We start from the raw sequence: 21132 nt of genomic DNA on the forward strand, positions 1-21132 counted from the left end.
TTACTGCTTTATAGATACATATGTAGCAAGGATTTTGATATTACTATAAAAAATAGATTGCCCAAATTTCTCCTTAATAGGATTTCACCTATTTTCCATGTGAAATTATAACCTGGCATCTTTTGCCATATAGGTGACTATATTTGAACTTAATCTGTTTTAGGTTTTCCCCAGGGACTCAAAAGATTGCTTGAAGATGAAGCCGTTAAAAAGGTTGGAGTAGGAATTGAAGGAGATCAGTGGAAGCTGATGAGCGACTTCGAAATCAGACTGAAGAGCTTTGTAGAACTGGCTGATATAGCCAACGAAAAAGTAAAAATTCAATGTCAGGGTGGGGAGTGTTCTCCATTATGCTAAACAAAGGGAAATTTTTATTATCATAAAAGTGCAAATGTGGCACCAATCATACACTGTAGATGAGTTACCAGAGATAAATATTAACAGGTAACACTTTTTAAAGTTTTTTTTGAATGTTGAAGGAACTCACGTAATACTACAGTATTAAATGCCTTCATTTTTATTGCACAGTATATTTCATTTTCCTACAGATTTTTTTCCACTTCAACTCTGTTTCAAGGCCATTTTCTTCCATTTGGAACATCATTAAAAATCAATTTAAATTTTTTCCCTTTTATGTGTACTAACAGGAGTGGCCAAACTAGATTAGATCCAAGGTCCATCTAATCCAGTATCCTGTCTCCAGCAGTGGCCAGTACTAGGTACTACAGAAGAAGGTGAAAAAAAACTCTACAGTTGCCCCAGGGAAAGTGTCCTTCTATCCCCAATAGTTATGGGCTGGCTTACATGGTGAAGCATGAGTTTCCAAAACTCGCATTTGTTAAAAATTTACTGTCACAACTGTAGCTATTCTTGCTGTCCATATAAATGTTTCATCTTTTTGTGATCCTGCTAAACTCTTGATTTCAGTGATCTCTTGTGGCAGAGAACGCAGTAGATCAATTTCTATTTGTGTGAAAAAGTATCTCCTTCAATTTGTTTTGATTTACATGTGTGTTCCAAATACTTTGTGCTTATCTCAAAGAAATCTTTGAATTTGGGTAAAGGTGAGCCTTAAGCCGACGGCACAAATCTTAGGAACAAAAAAAAAATCAGTTTATATCACGGAGGTCTTCAAAGGGTCTGCTTTTTACACATACTCTTCCAGAGGACTGGAGGATAGCAAATGTTGTACCTATCTCTATAAAATCCTCTGAGGGCTAGTCAGCAGTAGAAGTGATATCTTGTAGTGCGTCTGGAAAAAGTTCTCTATGCTGCTGGGTGAGAACTGCCCCGTAGACACAGTAAATCCATCTTTGCAATACGTGGTAGCAATGTTGCCCAGACAAGGTCACCTGCCAAAAATAGCGCTGTCCCCGGTGGCGCTTAGATCAGTGTAACTTACATCACTCTGGGGGGCAGTTTTACATCCCTGAGCAATATCATCGAAATAAGTGGTATTGTAGACATGGCCTAAGAGTGTTATGGTGAATTGCAGACCTCAGAAAGCCTTAACTATTGCCTGATCCATTGGCTGAAACAATAATTAAAAACAGAACACCTAGAAAGTCACAATAGGATAGGGTCTAACTTGCATGGGTTCTGCAAAGGAAAATCATGTTTGACTAATATGTTAGAATTCTCTGAGATTATATCAGAGAGGCAGTGGATAAAGGAGAACCAGTTAAGAACATAAGGGGGTGCAATACTGGCTGGGATATGGTTCACAGAAAGTAGTTATCAAGTGGTTCACAGTCAAGCGGAAGGGTTTATCAGGTGGGGTCCCAGGCTTAGTGCCAGTTCTGGTGACTTATTACTGTTTATCAGTTTGTTCCAAACCACCTGTACTGACTCCTCAATAGAGAGCAGTTCCTCAGATTTTTTACCTAGAAAGAATGGCTCAGGTATGGGAATCTTGCCCCCATTCTCTTCAGTGAATAGTGACAGAGTGTATCCGTTTAGCTTCTCTACAACAGCCTTGTTTTTCTTGAATGTTCCTTTAGCACCTTGAGCAAACTAGTGGTCCCGCTGATTGTTTGGCAGGCTTCCTGTTTCTGATGTACTTAAATTTTTATTAGTTTTTGTGTCATGTGTGCTCTTAAAATTCTTTTTTGGCTTGCCTGATTATGTTTTTAATCTTGGCTTGCCAGAGTGTATGCGCCTTTCTATTTTTGACAGTAGGATTTGACTTCCCAAGGTTACTTATTGTCTCTAACCATCTCTTTTAGTCTACGGTGCACACTCTACTAAGCATAGTGGCACTTTTTGGTTCTTTTTCTGTGTGTGTTTTTTAACGTTTCTTTTATTTGGGATACACACATAATTTGAGCCTATGTTGTGGTATTTTTTTACATTTTTTTTCTGTGCACCTGGCAGGCTTGTCACTTCTGTGATTATTCCTTTAATTTTATTATAACTAGCTTCCTTGTCTTTGTGTAGTTTCCTTTTTAAAAAAGTTAAATGCTACTTGAAGTGGGTTTCTTTGGCTTTTTCCTCCCTACAAGAATATTAAATTTATTTACATTATAGTTGCTACTGTGGAGCAAATTCAGGTATATTTATCTTTTGGACTAGATTCAGGTTGGCAATAATTTTTTTGGAGGGGCCACTCCAAGACTTTGGAAAGTGATCAAGGGCCGCACTTTTCTGTGGAGGAGATGCGGAGTCTAGGATGGAGGCTAGGTGCAGAAGGGCACCCGGGGTAAGGGACTGGGATGCAGGAGATGGTGTGAGAGGGAATTTGGGTGAAGGAGGGGTTGTGACCTGGGTCAGGAGATTAGGGTGTAAGGTCAGGGAGGGAGTATGGGTGCAGGACAGGATTCTGGCTTGGCGGAGGAGCTCTAGGAGGAGGTGCACAGTCTGGGAGGGAATTGTGACCTAGAAGAAGAGGAAAAGGGGGTGCAGACTGCAGAGGGTTTGAGTAGTGACCTGGGGCGAGGGAATGGGGTGCAGGTTCTGGGAGAGTGCTTGGGTACAGGAGAGGACTCACCAGGAGGGGGAAGAGGCTTGTGCTGCCCCCATCCCCCGGGTCAATATCTCAGTTTCTATTAGCTGGTTGTTTCCAGTCACACACAGCCTCTCCCTCCCATGGAGCAGTGAGCCGCACAGACTGTGCTTTAAACCGCGGCAGCTGTGTGCCTGAGGATCCCAGCAGCGTGGTTCACGGGCCGGATCTGGCCCCCTGGCTCTATTTTGCCCAGCCGTGGGCTAGATCCTGTGTATCACTAGGAACAAACGGAAGACTTGCCTCTCTCTTTATTGGTACCAGGACTAGTTACTCTAAGAAGCTGTCATTCGTTTATCTGCATCCTGTCCTGAGGGGACATGATCTCTGTTAGTAGAGGACAGTTAAAATCCCCAGGTGATGTAGCATTTTTTGTTTCTGTAACTGCTCTGATTTTCTTGAGCATTTCACAGTGACTGTCATGATCCTGGTCAGGTGGTAGGTAATATATTCCTTCTGTTATCCTCTTATTAGTCAAGCATGGAATTTCTATCCATTGAGATTCACACAAGATTTTTACTGTATTTCAGTCTTGCTTTCTTTCACATACAGGGCATCTCTCTTAGAGGTGTGAATGAGTACTTGCATATCAGAAGCAATGGGGGGAGGAGGGGCGAAGGAGCTGGTGCTGCCTCTGCCCCCACCCCTATGTGCTGCTGCCTTTATCAGTGCAGGGGCAGGGCAGAGGCTGCTTTGCGGCGGCAGCCCCTGCATCCCAGCTGGAGCAGTCTCTGTCCGTGGGGAGCTCAGACCCCCTGCAGTTAGGGGCTGATGCCAGAGCAGCTTCTGTCCACTGCCAGCCCAGGCTGCTGTGGACAGAGGCTGCTTCGCAGCAGTCTCCCCTGCCCTCTCCACCCTCACAGCAACCTCTGTCTACAAGGAACTTAGATCCACTGCAGGCAGAGGCTGCTGCCACCCTGTGCTGCTGTGTCAGAGGCAGCAGTGTGGGGCATGAGGGGAGCTAATTTTTAAACTGGCTCTCCTTGTGGACCGGCTTACACCTGCCACCCTGTGCTGCTGCAGTGCAGGATGATAGGGGGCTCCTCGGGAGTGGGGCTGGAATGCACTAGCTGCCAGCCCCTCCCCAAGGGACTGTGGAATAGTTGACTAAGCCTAAGAATTCATGCGATTAGTCGACTATTCTATTACCCACTAGCTAACATCCCTAGTATTTCTCCCCAGCACAACCTACTGTATCTTAAGTGGTTGCTTTGTACCATTAATGGCATTTTAATGTATTTTTTATTCTTTATTGCCAATCTGGAAAGGGAGGTGATTCCTGAAGTAGCACAATTTGCAAACAGTTATTTGTTAGTCATGAGCAATGTAGAATTTCAGAGAGACTTAACCAAGCTAGGTGAAAAGGAAACACAATGTGGAATAAAAGCCAGTGTGGCTAAATGTAAAGTAATGCGCAATGGAGGGTAGCATTTAGAACCCTGTAAAATGTACCAGTACTTTTACTGTATGAACTCAGGAAAGGAATGTGGATGTCATAGTAGGTGTTTCATTAAAGGTGTTGGCTTAGAGTACAGCAGAATTGTGGAGGCCAGCAGTTTATAATGGTCCAAAGAGGGAGCGACTGGACAGTTTTATATGGATAGCAAGAATATTCAGCATTAAAAGAGATAATACTAACAAAAACCAGCATTGGAAAGGGATATTAAGCATACTTCAGCCTTAACTATCAAGACCAAGAAATGAGACCTGTTGTGGGGAGCAGATTATCCCCCTCTGCCCACTGTGGAATTTTGTCTATCTTTCTCTGAAGCATCTAATACTGGCTTCTGTTGGAGGTGGGACACTGGGCTAGGTGGGCTGGGTATCTGTTCCTCTGTGGCAGTTCTTAGGTTTGACACCCTGTTCTTCTGAATAACCATTCTTTCTCGGAACAGGGCCCATTAACTGAGTACTTAATTGCCTCTGTTCCCTGTAGATAGCATAATGCATGAAACAGTGTTTAAATTCCCCAAAATGCTACAACTGATGCAGTTCACATTTTCAAGTCTGAGTATTTACTGTTACAGCTGCCCTTTTCTCTGTTCTTCCAGCATAAAACATTACAATACCAACCTCTGTCCAGAGCCCTAATGTAGATATTGGTAATTATTGATTGATTGAACCCTCAGATATCAAATCCAGATGTGGACATATGTTTGTATTGATGCGTCTGGTCGCTTAGGGAAATACCTGTGTGCTAGATCAGTTGACTCAGGGAGCAATCTGGAGCAAACAGTTCTATATCTGGGACAAGAATGAATTATTGTGGTCTCTTCTGGTCTAATGTCATATTGCTAGAATACAGATGTAGAGAACATAAATTCTGATCACCCTTACTTTTCCTAATGATAGGCACGGCATACAGAATTTTAAGTCTTTTAAGGTGAAGTCTTAATACTTAGTAGAAGGTTGTGCTTTTGGACCTGGTTTGAGAGAACAATGCCACATTAAACTCACGGAAACTACTGTTTAGTAGAATCAGAAACCATATGCTAAGAAGCTGGAAATAGGTATATAAGAAATACATCATCTCAAGAAAGCATCATAAAAGCTTTTAAAGATGATGAAGTGGAGAGGTTAGAATCAGTGCTTTAAAACAGTAGTTTTCAAAAAAAAAATTCTCGTGACCCAGTTGGGAAAAATCATTTATGCCCATGACCCAATAAATTATATCTGTTTAGAGCCCCCCACCCTCATTCTGTGGGGCTCCCCTTGCAGCTTCCAGGGAGCTCCCCCCCCACCACACACACACTCACACAGACCTCCCCTGTGGCTATGGGGGAGCTCCTCCTCTGCCCCCCTAACCCCTCCACAACGAGCTCCCCGCACAGCTGCTAGGGAGCTTCCCTCCCCAAAATGCTCTGGCTGCTGACCCAGTTCCCCATGTCGCAACCCTAAGTTTGGGAATCGCTGCTTTAAAATGACCCTGTATGGAGCACTTGTGTGGTGTATTTCTCTTTCTTGCCATGCTGTGGACACCAGCTCCTCATTTCATATGCTGATGGTGCCCTGATGCAGCATTCTAGTTGGCAAGAAGGGAACGCTGTACAAGACTACTACGTCAGGGCACGAATGCTGAAGTTTTTCAGTTATAACACTGTAGGAGGAGAATCAAGCTGTAAATCTGTAGGTCTGTTGAGAAATGAGTGAATTATGATTTATTCAGAGCTTCCACTTACATTGTTGAATCAGCTTTGTTACTGATTCAACTGATTTGTTGAATCAGCTTTGTTCTGAAATTTTTTTTTACCACATACAATTGCTGTGAACTTAATAAATATTTCTTATTTTTAGCTGAAATGTAAGGAGATATGGAGTCTGAATGGCCTAGTAAAACATCTATTTAGCAAACAGCTTCTGAAGGACAAGAATGTACGCTGTGGTAACTGGGAAGAATTTCCACTCAGCGAGGAACAGAAGTTGTATGCAGCCACTGATGCTTATGTGGGTACAAATAGCTCCGTTCCATGTTTAACTATTTAATTCCTCTTAGTACATTATTTGCTGTCCTTTTTAATGTCTTGCAGTTGTGCAATTCAGATTCCTTGCAGCAAAATTGTTAGAATGAAATCCACCCCACAAAACACTCTATAAAACGTCATAGTGTTGGTGACTGAACTGTGAGCAGTCTGGCCTAGTCTTTGGATCAAGAGGCTGGCCTACCAGTTAGAGCTGAATTCAAATGGTGGGGATAAAGAAATGAAGACAAGGGTTGTATCCGGGAGTCAGAATGAGACAGTGAAGGCAAGAAAAGAACTAAGTGCAGTTGTGGGCTAGGAATATGTAGAACAGCTCCTGAGCTTAAATATCAGCCTGTTGACTCCTTCTGCCAATCAGGTGATGCAGTTGACTCCCTCAACCAACCAGGGCCATCTGTACTCATTAGCTTGCCAGAGGAGTGGCTGTACTGCAGGCTGGCCTCTGACACATTGTGTATGCTACTGCCCAACATTTTCCCCTCTTGATTGCATTTTAACCATGTATTCGTTGGGGGCTGTTCTCCAAGGTACTGCTTTCTATCTTAAAATCTGGGTCTGATCTGTGAATATGCTAGAGCAGTGTTTCTCAACCAGTGGTACGAGTACCCTTAGGGGTACTTGAGAGAAGTCTGGGGGGTACGTCAACACAATTGTAATTTGGAGAAAACTGAATTTTTGTTTTAAATTTGACAGCGCTTTATTATTTTTGTACTTTGTACACTCCAAAATTTCTTCACCTGCCCGCCTACGATTAAGTTGTTTAAACATGTGTTGTAATGGCAGAACAAAAATGTGTGTCTGAAAACTAGAGGTACTGGAGGTACTTATAATTTAAAAAAGGGGAGAGGGGTTATGAAAAAAAAGGTTGAGAAACACTGTGCTAGAGAATTATGCAGTTTAGAATTATAAACCTATAAAAGTCAAAACATTAGGATTAAAATTATATAAACAGCAGCATTGCATAAAGACTTGCTGCATTTTCAATAATAACTTCAGTTCTGTGGATTAGGATAGGAGTGGCAAAGAAAAGTATCTAACTTGTCAATTTCTATTGACCAGAAATGTTACCATCCCAATATACACTTGTATCATTTGGCAGGCTAAGGACATAGTCTATTAGCAGGAAACGTTATCCCTCAGGGTGTGTCTAGACTACAGGTTTTTTTAAAAAAAAGTGGCCTTTTTTCGAAAAAACTTCCCCTGCGTCTAGACTGCTGCCTCATTCTTTCAAAAGTAAATCGAAAGAACGCGGCAGATTTTTCGACCGCGAAAAACCTCGTTTTATGAGGAATAATGCCTTTTTTCAAAAGTGCTCAAACTGTGCTTTTTCGAAAGAGAGTCTCCAGACTGCCTGGGTGCTCTCTTTCGAAAAAGTGGTTTGCTTTTTCGAAAGTACTGGTTGCAGTCTAGACGCTCTCTTTCGAAAGAGGCTTTTTTTAAAGTATCTTTCAAAAAAGCCTCTTTCGAAAGAGGTTTGCAGTCTAGACGTAGCCTCAGAGAAACAGCAAGGGCCAATTTAGTCAGGCATAATATCCAGTTGAATAAGGGTTCTGTTAGTTTTAGAAACAATGCTTAATTTTCTGTTGGGAAAGGGGGCAAACAGAGGAGAGGAAAGGCCTTACTTCACTGAATAATTGCATGTGGGAATGAAGTAATTACAATATCTGGGACATTACATGAACAGATCTCAAAGTGCTTTGTCAAGGAGGTTAATATCATCATGTCCATTTGATATAATTTCTCTGGCCACAACTCCTGCCAGCTACCCAGAGACTCCCCTCACATCCCAGCACCTCAGCTTTTCCCTACACCAAAGCTTTCTCCCTCTTTTCCATGGAAAGTTCATGAAACCAGCCAAACCCAAGAGTTTGACTCCCCCTCTCCCCAAACCTTGCATCCTTCCCTTTGTCCCATACAGGCCCCTCACTCCATCAAGCTGCAGTACTTAGGGAAAGGTGCCTGCTTGGGGTACTTGTTCTCAGCAGCATCAAATCCATCATCATATTTCCATCTCAAACAATGACCAGGCCCCAGTGGTTTGTGTTTCAACATTTCCAGGCTAGAGTATTGTATTTCTCTCTCTGAGGCTTAGGCAAAATGTTGAAAGCAGCTACAGCTAGTGCTTGATGCAGTAGGCTGTCTCCTTACTGAGATGAGCTGAAAAGCAAATTGTGTTCTTCTACATCTAGCTATAACCTTGCACAAGGCACAGGTAGAGACTTATCAAGAGCCAGCTCCAAGAGTGAGGAAGCAGGAACAGTTATTGTAGTTTTCTTTAATATTGTATATAGCACTGTCCATAAGGCTCTTTATTAAATGAAAATAGAGGACGTAGTCTGCCCACTTTTTGTGTGCCATGGAGCACTGAGGCAGATGGTACTAATCTATTCACCATGCCATAGTCCAGTGGCTCTCGGCCTTTCCAGACTACTGTTCCCTTGCCAAGAGTCTGACTTGTCATGAGTACTCCTACATGTTTTCCCTCACTTAAAAATTGTTTGCTTAGAGAATCAGAATAACAATACAAACCTGTCACAGTATGTTATTACTGAAAAATTGCTTACTTTCCTGTTTTTACCGTAAAATTATAAAAATAAATTACTTAGAATAGAGATACTGTACTTACCTGTCAGTGTATAGTACATAGAACATTATGAACAAGTCATTGTTTGAAATTTTATTTGTACTCACTTCCCTAGTCCTTTTTATGTAGCTTGTTGTAAAACTAGGCAGATCTCTAGGAGAGTTGATGTTACCCCCCCCCCAACCCACCAGAAGACCTTTATGTCAATTTTAGCCAGTAGCGTAGACATGGCTCTAACTTTGTACTGTAGACTGCGTCCATGGGTGTAGAGCGAAGGCAGTTTGAGTTACTTATTAAAGCACGAGGTTAGCTCAGCATTTGCTTTGTTTCTAACTTTAAGTGAACAGACCTCTAACATCTTGAAATAATGTTCACTAAAGTCATTGATATGTTCCTGCACCCATACCTGTACTTTAAGAACGTATTAGGCTAAATTGTACTTTGTATCGAGTTCTCTGACTTAATGTTCCATTACTGACATTGTTTGGAATACAAATCCTTCACTTAGTGTTAAATAGATTTCATGTCTTGGATTTGAGAAGAAATGTGTAGCTTGTTCAGTTTTAAGCTTTTCTAACCATAGAAGGGAAAAAATGTAAAATGTGATCTGTATGGAGTCCAAAGCATTACATTTGTTTTGCTTCTCTTTACAGGCAGGCCTCCTCATTTACCAAAAACTGGAAAACATGAATAACTATGGTCAGAGGCTCTGTTGTATAAAAAATGGTAAGTTGCAAATGAAAAGAATAAGGAACGTGTGTGTTCTAATCAGACATTGAATTGTTTGGAGTTTACAGACAGCTTGCAGTGAGAGTATTCTCTTTGGGTTCTTTGATGACCTGTATTACCTTGGTATATGAGTGTTTTCCTATTTAGGCATCTACATATATGCCCAGATTTTTAGAAAAGCTTATGTCCCATTTACATGTTCAGAACTAATGAGTTAAGCTAAAAATCTTAGTGTAGCTTTTGACCATGTTGTTTCCAGGGAAAGCCGCGTGGAAAAAGTTTTCTTCTCTGTCTGTGCAGGCTGTACCCTTCTTTTCACTCTAATGACCATCCAGCAGTCACACTGCCTTCTAGATCACAAGGTTTAATTTTTGTGACCTCTCTTAGTGGCTGTCTCTATATTTGCAGCTTTCATAGGATGTAGCTGCATGTTTGCACACTTACTTGTGAGCTTTAACAAATAAAACACCTTTTAGTTTATGATGCTAAAGTCTGTGGAGATACTCATGTTTAAGTTGCATAAGTCTTTGTAGGATCGGGGCCTAAGAACACTTAGTCTAAATGTGTGGGCTGTTCACTCTGTTTGTGGCACAGTAGCATGCTGATGTGCTTGTTTAAATGAAACAAGTTTCCTGTCCCAAAGAGCCTTGTGTCCAAATTCTTAAAAAATAGAACCTTAAAGCTAAACTACTTTAATTCCATGCTGAAGCACATACATAAGTGGCCACACCTCAAAAGTGCCATGATGCAGCATCTCCCATTGCCTTAAAGTGAAGAGACCGTGAGTGAGGGGTTGGAGCAAACAACTAATCACCACGGTGCAGAGAAAGTCTAGAGTCAAGACTGTCTGATGACTGTGTTGGTATCTGCTGGTCACTGTGGTAATACTTAGAAGGCTACTTCTGTGTCTGTTCCTGCTGGATTGAGTTTCTTTCACCCTTTGGCTAGCTCCCACATGGCTCAGGACAGAGGTGCGGGGGCTGTGTGAGACTTGCTGTCCCTAGGAAGCAGTGGAGATAACCTCTGGGCCCTTCTGGGCCTCCAGATGGTGCTCACAGGGATGGTTTGTCTCTGCTGGGTCCCATTTTCTATTGTGCAGCACCTTATCAGGCTGCTTCTGAAAATAGGAAGTAGACAAAGCTAATTATTAACTAAAGCATCCGTTGTTTTTATTGGATCAGTAACTATTTAGTAAGTGTTTTTGTACATGTAGAGAAGAGAAGTGAGTTATAGGTAAAGGAACTTCACTGACATTGACTTTTACAGATGGGGAGATGTTGCCAAATGAAGTCAAGAAGCAACTGTCCTCATTAGCTGAAGAAATGATGGAGCTGGCTAATCATCTTCCCAGCACTTTTGGACAACTTAAAAATACACAGAGGTAAGATGTTGCTTAAATCTGTTTTATCTTTGAAATCCCTGTCAGTGGTATGCTCTTATGTTTGTACTACTGGTATCCAATCCAGTGCACTGTATCTGTATTTACAGATCCATGTGTCTGTTGTGGTGGATGAGGACTTCCCGGGGTCCACACCAGACCACAATATCGGCTGCTAAGAGTCCTTCCTTGCTTAAAGCACATAAGGGATTCTCCCAACAAAACAAACAAAAGTTATTTTTCTTTGGCCTGCCCTGGGAGAGGGAGAATCAAAGAAAAAGATAAAAGGTGGTCATTCTGGTCACCCTTGCTTTATGCCTGGTCCATAAGGTCTGAGGAGTAGTAGAGTTTGTGACGGTCTCTTTTTCTTTGCCATTCTATCCCTGTTGCCAGCTGTGTCCAAGGCAAAGCAGTCTTCCCCTAGTCTCCGCTCTTCCTGTTCCAGGCTTTCCCTTTTTAAGCTTCCTGCATCCAGGCAAGTTTTGCAGTTTATCTTGTTAGTGCTGGCTGACTCCATAAGAACATGTTGGAGCACCCCGTCTAGTCCTGTTTAAAAAAAACTTCAGCCCATGAGAAAGCTTCACTTTTCAGAGGCAGAATTAAAACTTTTCCTTGTGTAATAGCAGAGGATTTGTGGTTTAGCCTCCCAGCCATGTCTTGTAGGAGTCTGAAATATACGATGAAGCCTGTGACCCTTAACTGTGACAAAGCCCACCTTAAGCAATTGCTCAGATGATCAATGAATTTTGAATATTATTGCAACTTTTAATCAGCGTGGGTATAGCTCTGCTCAATATGTTTGGGAATTCTTTAGGTCTCAGGATAGGTGGGAGCTTAAAGTGGTCTTGCACAGATTTTAGTTTACATAGCTAATGGACAATTCTTGCAAGCAAAGTCAGCTAGTTCATGTCTGCATCCCGATTCTCCTCATGCTGTACTCCGAGGATCAAAGGGGTCGATAGACTGATTGCCCTCCCGGTTCTTTCTCACTGCATGGCCTGTGTGGGAGCCTATAATGCAAGGATGGGCAATAATTTTTGAAGGGGGGCCACTTCACAAATTTCTGAAGTTGTTGTGGGCTGCCCTGGAAGGGGTGGTGCCTCAGGCGGAAGGGGTGGTGCCAGGAGGCTTCCCATGCTCCCCTGTCTGCAGACCCTGGTTAGCTTGGGGATGGGGGGAGCATGTGAAGTCTTTGCCTCTGTCCCCCAGCACCTAGAGACACCCATCAGCTGTTTTGAACAGCTGGTGGTTCCCTCTGATGCCGTGCGCCCCTGGCAGGAGGAAGAAACTTCGCACACTCCCCCATTCTCAAGTCTCAATTGACCTGGGGGCAGGTGAGCAGCGGGGCAGAAGCGGGCCGGATTAATTGGCTTGGTGGGCCGGATGCGGCCCACAGAGGCTGTCTTGCCCACCCTTGCTCTAGTATCCGGAGCTTATATGTTGGAGCAGTGTAACTGCATGATGAAAACCATTTTTCCTCCAGAAATATAAGTTGTTTGTATTTATTTTTGGTTGAGGAGAATTTTGTATACATGTAAAGATTATTTTTTTTACAGCTGAAACAACAAATCTGCATCTGTGATGTTTTGAGGAAATAGAACGGGTTATTTTGCTGTATGTTAGCATTATCTTTAAGGGCAAGAAGTGCCTTTAAAAAGCTGCTGCTAAATTAGATACAATAACATGTATTTACTGCTTTTTTAATTCTCCTTTTTCTCCAATAGAGCTGTAGAAATATTAAATGATGTGACGGAAAATATAGGTTCTCTAAGAAACATGTTGCTTGGTGATCCCAACTCCCAAGCAGAACTGGGGAGCGACTGTGTTGCAGCTCAAAAAAAATCTGAAGTGGTGTCTACCATTCTTGAAGAAGAAGAGGCTGAAATGCCTGAATTTCATGCAAGATTTCAAGATGATTTAAATAATTACATTGATGATGATATGTTACTCAGTGTCAATGGGGGACACCTGAATGGAAGTGAAATGGAAATTAGTACGCCTGAGCAGAAAGATGGAACTACAGACACAGGATCTAAGGATATGACAGAGAGAAACTGCCTAATGTCACTGGACATTACTGAATATGATCTTCAAATGTTGGAACTTAAGGCCAAGGAAGAAATTCCAAATGAGGCTGCTATGTCTGAGGTAATGGAGTAAAATACATAAAAGTGATGAACATTACCAGAAAAAGTGATCCTACTGTTAATTTAGCAAGGGATTTTAAAGAGTTGACTCACAGAATGACAGCTAATGTGTGGGAGAGAAAGGAATATTTAATTGCTTCCCCAAAGCTGAATGTAAAGCTATAGTTTGGTCAATATCTAGGAAACCAGTCAATCTCTGAGCCTCTCTTTAGTGCCACTACCACTTAGCTCCTGGTTACTTCAGTACATACACAAACTCTAGATTCGTTCTTTCTACTGTGAGTATGAATTTGAGAGGGTAGAGGGCCAAATTCTGCCTTTAGTTGCTGGAGATGAGCAGGGGTATCACAAGGCACAGTTTGAACTACAGAGTTCATAAATTTAGAGACTTCTCCTTAATAGAGAGAGATTCCCTTTAATTTCTGTAAGGGTACGTCTACACTGCACAGCTATTTCGGGATACTTCCAGTATCCCGAAATAGCTACCCCGCCTCTGCACAAGCCGCCCGTTATTTCAAAATATTTTTCAGGATAATGGATGCGCTATTTTTCCATCCCGGTAAATCTTGTTGCATGAGGGATATGGGGAGGCTTGAAATAGGGTGTTATTTTGAAATTTGGTGCTGTGTAGATGTGCCAAATTTCAAAATAAGCTATTTCAAAATAGATTTGAAATCAGATACGCAATTTGCATAGTGCAAATTGCGTATCATATTTCAGGTTTAGGGTAGGGTTGCCAGATACTTAAAAAAAAAAAAATCAAACATGGCGTGGCAAAAACAAAAACAAAACAAACAAAAAAACCCCCCAAAAAACCCACCATACACACACAATAACTGCACCTTTAAATCCCAGCACTCCCTGCTCCCCCCGCTAAATGCAGCAGGGAAGGAATGTCCCAACCGGCCTTCCGGCCGACAAAAAAACCAGAAACTACTGGACATTTTATAAAACAGTATTTTCTGTTTTTTTTACCGCACAGATACCGGACTGTCCGGGCGAAAACCGGACACCTGGCAACCCAAGTTTAGGGTACTATGTAGACACATCCTAATTGATATAACTGTTTTCTTTTGAGTGCTTTGTCTGTATCTGGGTTAAGTGGACTCTTATAACATCTATGGCAATTTTCTGTGTTTGCCTAAAATATTTTTTAAACATGTTTTATTATGGGAAGGTCCAGACAGAATTGTTTAGCTAAGAGTTATCTCCAGCTAAAGCTTGAATGATATATAAATAAGGTGTCTGTTAGAGGAATGGATGGGTGGTGGACTTCCAATAAGATAAAGACTTATTTTGAATCATTCCTTTAGGACCCGTATTACAGAGAGAATGAACAAAATCTTGGTTGTGTCATTGAAAGTGATGAAGAACTGGAAATGGAGATGCTTAAAGTAGGTGCCATAATGTTTGTTTCTCTCACCGAGGTAGTTGGTAGTCATTTTGGTTGGGGGACGGAAAAGAGGAAAGAGACTGTTTATTACAGTGTGGAGGTTTTCCAGCATATTCCAGATATTTTTGACAAAAATCAGAAATCCTCCTGTCAGACCTATTCTCTCCCTCTCACTGTGGCCCTGATCCAGAAAGCACGTAAGCACAGGCTTAAAATTAAGCCTATGAGCCATCCCATTGAACTACTCACATAATTAAAGTCAAACAGTGCTTTCCTAACAAGCACATAAGATTGGCCGTGCTGGGTCAGACCAATGGTCCATCTAGCCCAGGACTGGCTGATGCTGGATGCTTCAGAGAGAGTGGCCAGAAAACAGCAGCTATCTACTGATCTATCCCTGTCACCCAGACCCAGCTACTGGCAGTCAGAGGTTTAGGGACTCCAAGAGTTGCATCCCTGATCATCCTGGCTAATAGCCATCGATGGACCTATCTTCCATGAATGGATGAATCCATGAATTCCATGAATCAAGACCTTTGTTGTGACTCTCATATCTCTTCTGTTCTGCTCCTGTCTTGATTTTTCCTCTTTTCCTTTCACAAGCTGTCCCTACTGTGTTCTTTTCTTTTGTATACATGTGGCAGAGTGAGCTTTATTTACATTCTAGTCTTGGAATACTGGCTGATTCGTGTTTTCCTGAGGAAGAAGGGATATCTTAGTTGCAAAGTACTAGTAAACTACTCAGTAAGCTTTTCATGTTTTACTTGTCCCATTGAATGTCACACTACATCACAACGGCATCCTTTCTCCATCTATTTTGCAAATCGTTAATAAAAAACAAGACTTTCTCCATAGAACCTCTCCTAATCATATTCATGAAACAGAATCCCAAAGGGAGGAAAAGAATCAGAAATGAGAGTTGTTGTCCAGCAGCTTAACCACATGTCCTGAAAGAAGCTATTTACAATGTAACATGATGCTTTTAAATTTTTGAAAGATCACCTCAGAGGAAGGATTGGAGAGATTGTAATGTAACTGGCAAATGAAAATAACTATTTCTTCTTCAGATGGTGTTCTCTATATGTATTCCAATTATCATTGTATGTCAGCTCAGAGCAGGAGGGATGGAGGGCAGGTATTGGAATACAAATAGAGACCACACATCTCAAAGAACCCCCCAGTTACAGGTAAGTAAATTCCTCTTATAAAACGTCATATTTAGTGGAATTTAAATTAACAAAACAGTAACACTTGAGGGTATGTAGCTGTCTACTAATGACAGTTTCTCACATACATGACCTGATTTGTGCCTCATGATGAAGTGTCTAAGGCAGACCATAATTGGAGTATAATTCACATGGCCTTGAGCAATATTACTTAAAACAAAATGGCAGGTTCTGTTCATTATTATTTCCCCTGCATGCAATAGTGGTTAACTTTATGCTTCCAATTTTCAGTCTGTAGAAGATGTAGACGATTCTAAAGTCAGTCGAACTGACTCTGATTCCACTGAAAGCAGGAGAATTGATGGCACAAAATTGCACCTTTCTCCTGATGATGATGAAGATGAAGGCATTGAGGAGGAGGAGGAGGAAGAGGAGAGTTGGGGTAATATTGAATTACAATACCAAGTATGAGTAAAAGTTGATGACAACTCTGTATTGTGTGTGAAAGCGGATTCAGGAGGTAGCAAAAAGCCCTGTGTTTGGTTTACTGCAGACAGGGACACCAAACAGACGTTGAAGTTCTGAAGTAGCGCTCACTGGTACTATTGAGACCAAAAAGATAAGTTGGAGTCCAGTTTTGTCTTTGGCTAACTGTAGGTGACTCCTTACAAACTAAAACTGGAAACATATTGAGAACAAGGGGGATAGCGTGAGGAATTACTTGTCCCACACTGATGCCCTCTTCGCAGCCTGTCTTCCTCTCATCACAGCAGTCTCACTGTTCCATCTGTGGACCTTGGCTGGTCAGTCTTCTCCCAGGTGATTTTGCCCCTGTGGTTGGGAACTGGTGATGTGGAAACAAGTCCTGTGGGGAGTGCTGGCCTACTCACCCCTTGGTGACTGAAATCCTCCCTTCCTCTAGCCAGTCTCCAAATTAACCCCTTGACCAAAACCCAACTATTTTCAAGGAGTTATATTTAACTGATGTGTTACAAATAGAAATTGGCAAAAATATGCTAAGTTTCTTGGTTGCTAGTATTCCATGTGGTTATATAGGTTGAGAGAAATAACCTTATCAACTTGTCATGGAGAAAGAGATTCATGGTTTCATTCCTGACAGTGTCTTGCAAATTTGCTAGATTTTCCGGTTAGAGCTGCATGAGTCCAGGGTTCAGGAAATTAATAGCAACAGACTTCCTGATCTCTTTCTGTCCATTGCTTTTCACTTCCCATAGAGCTAAATATGCATGCGTTGTTTTTCTTTCAGATCCTTTGTTGCCTGTACCTACTGAAATACAAGTCACGTGCTTAAAGACATATTTTGGGCATTCTAGTTTTAAACCGTAAGTATGTTCTCAATTATCATACATATATATGTCCAGTTCCTTTATTTGTTTAATTTAGACTGATTTTTTTAATTGCTTATGATAAGCACCAACAATAAGCTTATTGGTCTAGAACAGAGTTTCCCAAAGTGTGGTCCACGGCCCAGTACTGGTCCTTAGAAAAAAGATACCTGTCCTCAGAAAAATGTTTGTGCATGATTCTTGGGAGAGAGCCCGTCGCTGCAGTGTCTCTGCTGGGCATGTTTCCGGGCGGCGGGTGCTAGGATCCAGGGAGAAGGCTGGGCACCGTGCACATCGATGCAGAACACCGGATGCAACGGGGGGGCCGGCGCTGGCCGATAAAGCGGCCGGGATTGGGGCCAGGAAAGGGGGCGGAACAACCCGCCGGCCAGATAGGGCCAGCAACACACCCGGGGGCAGGTACGGCCTGCGGTTTCACCCACGAACGCAGGCGTGACTGGGGGAGAGAACACGGGACTACTCACCTAACATCCAGGTCCCATTCAAGCTGAGTCACCCTTCAGGCCTGAAATGGACTTTCTAACCTTACCGGTCCCAAACTGGAGTGAAGTAGATACGTTGGGGTTGGGGTTGGGAAACCGTCCAGGGCGGTCGACCAGGCCTGCTCCTGTTGGCACTGGGGGCTTTGGGAGGACCAGAAACAATTTATTTGCATATTCATCATTTGCTTAATAAATATGCAAATGTGCAAATAAATATTACCGGTCCTCCAAAAGCTTGTGAATAGGTTTACTGGTCCCCAGTCTCAAAAATATTGGGAACCACTGCTCTAGAACACGCACAAATAGGCACAACCCCTCTGTTGAGAAGCTGTCAAAGTAAACTTCATTGCGAGGTGGCTAAGGATGTAAAATCCCATTTAATTAGCTAACTGTTTAAGCGGGGTGGGCAGGGGCTGCTCCAGCCCAGCTGTGACCCTGCACTGGACTGCCGGCTCCCAGCCCGAGCAGGCTTGTGGACTGGGCGTTGTCAGCCTTGCACGGGGTGGAAAAGGCAGCCGAGGAGGATATCCCAAAATACTTCAAACAAAAAAGCAACAATAAACTTTGACTGAAGTTTTGTATTTGCACTTTTTTTATATTTGTCTTAGACACATAGAGTATGGCTACACAGTGGGTTGGTTTTTTTTTTAAAAAGGAGGTATGCAAATCTCACTCGAATTTGCGTATCTTCTGATTCTTTTCCTGGAATAGGTTTTTCCGATATTTGACCCAACTACACGGGGCCAAATGTCTGGAAAACTCCCTCTTTCGAAAGCTCCCTTATTCCTCGTAAAACGAGGTTCACAGGGGTTTTCAAAAGAGGATTTTTTTCAGACATTTGGCCCTGTGTAGATGGGCCAAGTATCAGAAAAACCTCTTCCAGGAAAAGAATTGGAAGAAGATATGCAAATGTGAACATGATTTGCATGCCTCCTTTTAAAAAAAAAAAAACCCCACAGTGTAGCTGTATCCTATATAGTATGGAAGAACATTGTGGTGATGCATAAATGTCAGTGATAAACAGATTGCTCTACAAATAGTGCTAGTATACGGAGGATAGATTTCTAGTGCATCGTAACTGTGCAGTATTGGTGTACATACATCATATAACAAATTATGTAGTATTTCAACCCATTGGCATGTAGCAACTACTTGATAACCTAGATATCTGCCTTCAAAATGAGCAGATTCCTGTGCTGGTGTAGTTATGGGTGTTCAAGGATACTAGAGAGATGGGTGAAGTAATATGTTCTGTTGGATCAATAAAATATATTCCCTCACCCACTTCATCTTTCCAGTAATGTGTATAACTTCTGTGTACTGCAATGCCTCCAAAAATCTATCAGTGTTATATCATTATATGGTGGTATTTTCAATATAAATAGGGTAAAATAATTCTTAAAATGCTGTGAGGTTTGCAATTTGCATCATGCAGCAAGTTTTATGAAAACTTTGGGAAAAATCAGTTTTCTTTGGGAAAAATCAGTTTGGTAGATTCTGAGACACAATAAGGCAAATCTGGAGTTTTCTCAACTTTATTTATGTTAATACCCTCTCTCACAGAATGGACCCAAAGCTGTGTTTGGCAGCCGAGTTTAAGCATTTCCCTACTTTTTTTATGGTGAAAATGACTGATAAGCCTATCTGAGGATCAGCTTCTAATAATCTACTGGGCATCGGCTGCATTTGTAGTCTTTCATTAATGATTGAGACAAATCCTGCTTGCCTTACTCCTACACATAGTCCCAATATGACTTCAGTGGTATTGCTTTTCTCCAACAAGAAAGTCCGGTTTGGCTGTGAGTAGTGTGTGAGGAGAGAGAGCACACTGAGAATACTGAGGAGATGATTTCAACTGTGGTTTTATGACCTGACAGATTTACTTAAGATCTAACATTACACATGTGAATGCCAGATACATTGCATGGTAGCGCAAGATACAGTTGCCTATAAGCAAATAAAAAATAATCAATATGTATTTAATTTCAAGGGTCCAGTGGAAAGTGATCTCTTCTGTTTTACAAGATAAAAGAGATAATCTTGTTGTCATGGCAACTGGTAAGTACACACCTTATGTTAAAGACACGTATGTGAGCTTCTTTTCTGACAGGGTTGAGGGTTCTAGTCACACCTTCTCCCCCGCCCACCCTGGGAGAGACCGAACAGTCAGCACAGGACAAGGGACATCCTGAAGGTAGAGAGAGGTGTGTGGGTTCTGGCATGGCTTAGGTGATAGGGCATTTGCCTGGGGAGTGAAGGGTGGTGGATTCGAGTCTCGCCCCTCCCTCCCCATCCTGGAACCATCGGACTGCCAAAACTGGATAAGGGATGTCCTGCTCTAAGAATGCTCTAAAAATTGTCATGCATTGATCTGTTGGGTGTTAGGAGGTACAATAATGGGGAAAGCGAGATACCAAATAAGCCTGTGGGGAGGAATTAGACTTTCAGTATTTAACACTTGTGGCATTAGGGGGTGTATTTTCTCTTTAAGGATATGGGAAGAGCTTGTGTTTCCAGTTTCCACCCGTTTATACAAGCGGCACAGGAATAGTCATCTCTCCTCTTATTTCTTTGATGGAGGACCAAGTGCTGCAGCTTGAGTAAGTAGTATAACAGTAGCAGGCACGTGCCATGTCCCCACAGAAACCCAGGGATGCTTTTTCTGCCATTTGTTGGTGTGAAAGGCTGCAGCTTTGACACTCCCGATTAGGCCTATCTCATCTGACCCCTGCATAGCACTGGCCAGGAAACCTCTCCAGTGATTCCAGCATCCTGTCCAATAATTTCTAGTTGAGCAAGAGCAGATCTTTCAGGAGGCAGCATCCAGCTGTGATTTAAAGATGTCAAGTGATGGAGAATCCAACACATCCTTCACTTTCCCTGTTTCAACCTTGGGAATAAAGGGCAGTGTGGCTGCACCTATCTCTGTTCCCTCCTGACATCTGTGACGGTCAGAACTCACCAGTGTTTTCCCACTAGAGAATAATAAGTGAATGTTCTGTAAATAATGCATTGTAACATTAAATATTAGGCTATAATTAGTTAGTTTAGCAGTTGTTCTGCTCATTTGGCAGCATCAGGTCCCCCTTTTTTTGTCCAGTGAGTTTTTTTTCCTGCAAATGTTCCCACCTTCCTGCTCTTATGGTGGATACTAAGCCCTTGAGGTTTAAGCTCTGCCTTTCTGGTCATCGACTGATTCCCTGGTTTGATTATGAGTGCTGCAGATGCTATTTCTGCTTAAGGAGTTCTCATGGACCATATTGCTGTTCAGTCTTCAGCTTCTGTTTCACTTGGGCCAGAAAATCAAGAGAATCTCTCATAAAATAACTCCTGCTAGAAAGTGCACGAGGGATACTTCAGACCCTGAAAGTTCTTCTCTGGACTCTAAGCAATGATGCCAGAGCCA

General features: G+C 42.2%; 1 protein-coding gene across 11 annotated transcripts in view; it reads left to right on the forward strand.

Moving 5' to 3' along the window:
- WRN (WRN RecQ like helicase) overlaps window positions 1-21132 on the forward strand; it is an 86668-nt gene that overhangs the window by 13152 nt on the left and 52384 nt on the right. For all 11 annotated transcript variants that reach the window (XM_075929328.1, XM_075929322.1, XM_075929329.1 and 8 more), the window contains 10 exons: window positions 164-312; window positions 6296-6445; window positions 9718-9790; window positions 11060-11174; window positions 12896-13319; window positions 14632-14712; window positions 16169-16319; window positions 17145-17220; window positions 19717-19784; window positions 20218-20326. In XM_075929328.1, the coding sequence (XP_075785443.1) occupies window positions 164-312; window positions 6296-6445; window positions 9718-9790; window positions 11060-11174; window positions 12896-13319; window positions 14632-14712; window positions 16169-16319; window positions 17145-17220; window positions 19717-19784; window positions 20218-20326 (1396 nt within the window). The remainder of the gene's footprint in view (window positions 1-163; window positions 313-6295; window positions 6446-9717; window positions 9791-11059; window positions 11175-12895; window positions 13320-14631; window positions 14713-16168; window positions 16320-17144; window positions 17221-19716; window positions 19785-20217; window positions 20327-21132) is intronic.

This window comes from Pelodiscus sinensis, chromosome 5 (assembly GCF_049634645.1).
Source record: "Pelodiscus sinensis isolate JC-2024 chromosome 5, ASM4963464v1, whole genome shotgun sequence".
Classification (NCBI taxonomy): Eukaryota; Metazoa; Chordata; order Testudines; family Trionychidae; genus Pelodiscus; species Pelodiscus sinensis.